The 6,101-nt window shown below is 37.7% G+C and overlaps 1 protein-coding gene across 1 annotated transcript; it reads left to right on the forward strand.

The window, feature by feature from the left end:
• Positions 1 to 1,130: 1,130 nt before the first annotated feature.
• Positions 1,131 to 5,312, forward strand: LOC130729584 (altered inheritance of mitochondria protein 32-like). The gene is made up of 5 exons (XM_057581381.1): positions 1,131 to 1,442; positions 1,558 to 1,643; positions 2,602 to 2,907; positions 2,982 to 3,065; positions 4,602 to 5,312. The coding sequence occupies exons 1-5, from the start codon at positions 1,212 to 1,214 to the stop codon at positions 4,927 to 4,929; spliced, it is 1,035 nt and encodes a 344-aa protein (XP_057437364.1). The 5' UTR covers positions 1,131 to 1,211; the 3' UTR covers positions 4,930 to 5,312.
• The last annotated feature ends 789 nt before the right edge of the window (positions 5,313 to 6,101 follow it).

Here is a 6,101-nt window from a genome sequence, read left to right on the forward strand (position 1 = left end):
AAAAACATTGCCTAACTCATTTATTAAGAAGGTTATGCTTCACTAAAAAAATGCAATATGTTGACGATAAAAAACCGTCGATAAGTCTTAAAAATCACCGGTAATGACAAATTACCAACGACAAAAAATTGTCGGTATATTTCTTGTCACTAATATTTACCAACAATTTTTCAAAAAATATCATTAATTTAACGACGGTCAACATCATCAGTAAACTATTGACCACTTGAACTGTTGGTAATTATCGATAGTCAAAGTCGTTGACAATGTAAAACTTCTCAACACACCCCCTATTTGCAAGTGACTCTTATATGAGTATTCTTTCATAAATGGATCTAGAATTTGATCCTTATACCATATGAAAGTTTGAAAAACTTAACTCTACTAAAAAAATAACTCAAGATGTGAGAATTGTTTTTCCATACGTAAAAGTTATTTTGATTATATTTCTAATCTCTAGTCAATTTGAGACTTCTCAACTTGTAAAAAGAATTCAACAGTGAGTTTAATTTAATTTATGGGTATAAAGGCAGGAGAGGAAGAAGAGGATCCAAGTCCATTTCAGTTTCACACTAATTAACACGAGGTAAGTAGGTAACCAACTGATTGTCAAAAAAAGAACCAACTGCTATTTTAAATACTAGTGACACACTTTCCAAATATATTTGTGAACAAGTCAACCTTTTCCCCATTACAATTTTTTTTGGATGACTTTTCCCCTAAGTTAATGACACACGTTATACTTTCAAAAAAATAATAATAAATGACACACGTTATGAAATACCAAAATGGCCAATAAAATTTTGATAACGTCACCCAAAAGGTTAGCTTAGTTGACAACACATGCTTTGAAGTAGTGGGAAGAACTCTCATGTTCGATCCCCACACATTACACTCTGGGTAAGGAATAATTAATCCCAAATATAACGAACATTCAAAAGGTGACCACATCAATATTTATACAAATTTTTTTTGAATACGTCAGCAGCGCGTGAATGAAAACCCTTACCAGCCATTCATATTCCCAATTCCCATTCTCACATTCAACGATAATATTATTTTATTATATTTATAATTTTTTATTATCACATCTGAACCCTGTGCGCATTGCGCACCCTCACCCTTCACCCTCAAAACGTCGTTGTTCCACTCTCCACATTCATTTCTACTTTCCGTTCCCATTTCCTCACTCTCATCGCCCTATTCTCTCAATGGCCTCCGACACCCTCTCCGCCGCCGGCGACGCCGCCAACGGCTTCACCCGCCCGGAGATGTACACCGAGAAGCTCGCCGGCACCGTCGACGCTTACGACCGCCACGTTTTCCTCTGCTACAAGAGCTACGCCTCCTGGCCACCGCGCGTTGAGGCTTCCGACGACGATCCTCTCCCTAAGCTCGTCGCCGCCACGTTTAAAGCTCGCAAAAACGACATCGCACTCAAGGTTCGTTCGTTCGTTTCGCTTCACTGTGTTTTACTCTGATGATGGAGGTTCGTATTTTGGGTTTTCATTATCCATTGACTTTGTTGCTCTCGTTTCGTTTGGTTTGACTTGGCAGACGAAAATTACGGTGTGTGAGGCACGTGAGGAGGATGGCTTGGTCGACGGTGATGTTTTGATTTTCCCGGAGATGATCAAATACAGGTATGAAACTGGGTTTGTTTGGAAGTTTTGTTGTGTTGACTTGGCTTTCGTTGTTGTCCTGTGTGTGATTGCTAGGGTTCGTTTTTATTGGGTAGCGTATGAGTTGAATTTAGCTTTAAGGCCCTGTTTGGAAACTCAGCTTAATTGCGCGCTTATGACCATCATAAGCTATTTTAATTTTTTTTATTGAAATAAATCGAAAATAAGCTCTATCTAAGCAAAAGCTATCCTGAGTAGCTTATGAAAATAAGCTCAAAACAGTTTATGGTAGACTGTTTGCATAAGCTCTCCCAAACACTGACATAAGAGCTTATGCTATCAGATAAGCTCAAATAAGCTCTTCCAAATCTAGCTGAAATGTAATCATTTAGGAGTTAGTTATTTGATATCTGAGTATTCCAAATGCAAGGAAGGTTTGTTGAGGTGTGTGTTGAGAAACTTTGTGAATTGTGTCTGGAAACCAAGTGGATTTTCTTGTTTGTAATTTCATTTGTTGTGAATTGTGATAAAGTGCAAATGCTGGGTAGAGCTTTTGGACTTGACCATAGGTATCATCCGTGAGGCAATTCTTCAGTAGGACAACTATGGATGAAAAATGATGGGGCAAAACTGGGGTAGAACTAGATTAAGGGGTTTGGGCTAGGAAATGGTCCAAGATATTCAATTTTATTATGATTATTTCACTGTAGCTTTAACTAAAAGTTCATAAAATATTTTGGCTAAATGATTTCCTTTGCTAGTACGACAGAGTGTGAAGTTTGCTATTTGCGAATTTACAGATTTGTAGGCTTCTATTTCTGCTGGGGGGTTCTTTTCACTAGTAGATTGGTGGAATGCTTTAACTTGCTTAAACTGATATTCAGTTGAAATGGTGTTAAGTTTGCTATTTGGGTTATGTTTATTGAGAATTTTCTATTGTTTCTGAGGCCCTTTCCTTTTCTTCTTTAATAATTGAAAGGGGTTTGGAGGAATCAAATGTTGAAAGCTTTTTCGAAGATGTTTTGGTGAATGGTAAACCTTGGGCTGCTGGAGTGCCTGAGGTGTTGGCTGGTTCACATGTTTTCGTATGTGCTCACGGAAGTCGTGATGTGAGATGTGGGGTTTGTGGTCCTGTTCTCATTGAGAAGCTTAATGAGGAAATTGAGCTCCGAGGCTTGAAGGATCAGGTATCTGTTACTGCTTGTTCTCATATTGGTGGGCACAAGTATGCTGGGAATGTTATCATATACAGCCCTGGACCAGATGAAAAAATGATGGGTCACTGGTAAGCTCTTAGACTTGTAGAGTTGCAACTTGTGTGCTTCTAGCTTAATTGTAACTCTTGATAATTAATTACAGGTATGGCTATGTTACTCCTAATGATGTCCCTGAATTGTTGGACCAACATATTGCAAAGGGAGAGGTCATAAAACGACTTTGGAGGTTGGTATTTTTGTGAATTTGTATTTTATATCTTTTAATGAAATGATAATTTGAAGAATATATTGTTTGCAACAGGCAAATAACACATTGGTAATACATATTGTTTAGATTATGAAAGTATTCAGAACTGTTGGTTACTGATATATGGGGTCAATTATCATTAAGATAATCCTAAAATAAGATCATCATAAAGACAACTATGTAAGAGGGTTTGAGGAGTGTTGAGATGGCTGGAGACTGCCTCATCTTTACTTCTTTTAGCTTAGAATTGATTTATCAGTTTTTTTACTCGGGCTCTGAATTATATATTTTATTCTCTCTTCTGTCAATTATTCTGGTGTTATTAGCTAACATTATAGAAGTACTAACTTCACTGGGTGGAAACTTTTCAGATAAATTGCAACCATTTTTTTTATTTGAAATCTTTGAAGTTCAATGCATCATGTGATTTATTCTTTGTAAAATGAGATGCAGTGATCATATCCTTATACTATCAGATAAGTGGAATGATGTCTTTATCCATGCTTTATTCTCATATTTTACTATTAACTCTTTTACAATGTATTGTTGATAGCTTATGGAAAAATGAGGTGAATTATATTTTCCATTGTTCCACTTTCAGACTTCAGTCATGGATTCCGGTTGAATTTCATAAATGAGATTTTTACTATGTTTAAGATTAATAGTTTTGGGCTAGAGTTGCATGTAATTTCTAATTTATTCCTTTTAAGATGTATGTATTCCGACTTGGTATTGAATGGATTTGCAAACAGAAGGATGTGGCCTCAGATATAGTAAGTCATCACAAGTCACAACAGTTGATTTCTCAATCAACGGTTGTGATTGTGATCATACTTGCACATTGTGATCAACGGTTCCTTAATCTTAACCCTTAATTTCTCAATGACAACTTACTTTACTATTCGAAGTGATTCCCTCACTTTATAGGAGTCAAATCTTGCAAAGAATGTGTTATGTATTGCCGTGTTTTTGTGTTATGCTCATGAAGCCGATGTGGGTCTTCTCTCCTTTTGCTAACTGCAAATATGATTAAAATGTTACTCTTTGAGAAGTTGTGGCTTACATCTGAAAGCTGTTTGAGAATTATGCATGATTGAATACCAAGCTTGATATATATTATTGCAACTCACTTCTTTGCCAGTTTTGTCTTCAAACAAATAGGCATCTTCTTTACAGTTATGTTCCTTTGTTTTCGGCCCAGTAATAACTAGTTTCTGTAAATTACGCTTCGGCCCCCACTTTTGGCAGCAAATCCAAATCAATGCAGTGTTCATTGAATTATTTGTCATGAGTATGACTAATGAGCCTAATGTTTTGTTTCCTTTGGTATGAATATGGTATGATTCTGTCAAATGGAGTACATTTTGTTATCCTCCTGGTTTTACCCTTTTAAATAACCACATGAGATACTTGTTTGGTTTACATGACTTTTGCGTCGCTTAATAGTACTATTGCATCTTAGGCACTTTTCTTATAATCAAGGGATATTAGCTGAACTTCATGAAATTTATGCAGGGGTCAAATGGGGCCATCTGTTGCAGAAGTTAATGGAGTAGATGACCAGAAACTTGCTAATGGAGAAGATACCAATAAGGGCAAGGAAAACGGCATTAAAAGTGACGATCTGATTAGCAAAGATGTGGGTGGTTGTTGCCAGGGTGTTAATGGGGTTTCTTGCTGCAGAATTGAACAAAGCAATGGGATTGAAGGATCAACTGAAAAGAGCAAAATCAGTAGTAATTGGTCAGGGTTGAAGGAGCGTGATATCCTCATAGGCGTTGGTGTGCTTGGAGCTGTAGCAGCTGTTGCTGTGGCTTTCAAAATTTATAAAAGATCAGGTTGAGTTACGTGAGCTACGCTCTACATTAAAGAAAGTTTTTTGGTTGCTTGGGGACTCTACTTTTTTGGGTCCAGGTATATTAAAATAAGAAATGATTACGAAAACTAGTTCTACCAAGTCTACACTACACGCTCTTCCATTGTTTGGTTGAAGAATAGTAAAACTCTAGCAACAGATTTAGTGAGAAAAACATAATTGTTCCTTTTAAAATCAGCGCAAATATGACTGTGTACGCGCTGCTGGATGTTTCCTGTGTAACTTTCCTTACGTTGCCGGTAATCTATTTTCATTCTAAGTTAGTTGTGATGAAAGCTTAAGCTGGCTGTTTCTGTTTTTATATTTGTGGCGACTGTTTGAATGGTAAAGGTTGGAATATTTCTGCATTATTTTGGTCTGTTGTGTGTTAAAGTGGGCGTTGAATGCAATGACTTTTTGAGACATAAGTTTGTTTGCTATTATGCTATATATTAGATTTTGCTCGTAATTATGCCCATGGTTGAGTTATATTACGATTGGATTAGGATAAACTCAATTTGGCTTGAACACCCTCACTTCATTTTCATTACCCACCCTCACTTCATTTTCATTACCCAAAGCTCTAACAGAACAATTAAGGTGACGCTCGAGCAAACAACAATCCTTGCCACTCGTCATCTGATGTAGAAGAAGACGTAGGTGAAACACTTATAACACACGATAAATTCCATCGTTCCCATGGTGCTCCAAACCGGTATGGCTAGTGGTGGCCGACGGGAAGGAGGGAACTACAGGCAGGAAGAAGACGAGTTACAGGAGGAGAATGAGGAGGACGAAGAAGAGAACCATGATGATGGTCATGAACTCGACACGGGAGATGCAGGCAAAGAGACGGGGAAGAAGAGCGTTGAGGAGGATCCGAACATGGAGATGAACACAATGGAGGATAAACAAGAGTCAGGTGCGCACAACAAACAGTGAAAAAGAACTCTGAAGATGATGTGGACAAAAACAAGAGGCTAGGGAAAGGAAAAGAAAAGCGGGGGCTGATTTTGCATTTGGTAGCCAACGTGTGCATGGGAATAACAGTCCAAGGAAAAGGAAGCCAAGAAGTGGGGCTAGAGGGATCCAAATCCGAGAGGGAGGAGGAGCACATCATGAGGGTGAACACAGAAAAAGGACAAGCGTGTCTTCTTCCA

The sequence above is a fragment of the Lotus japonicus genome, chromosome 1 (assembly GCF_012489685.1).
Source record: "Lotus japonicus ecotype B-129 chromosome 1, LjGifu_v1.2".
Taxonomy (NCBI): Eukaryota; Viridiplantae; Streptophyta; class Magnoliopsida; order Fabales; family Fabaceae; genus Lotus; species Lotus japonicus.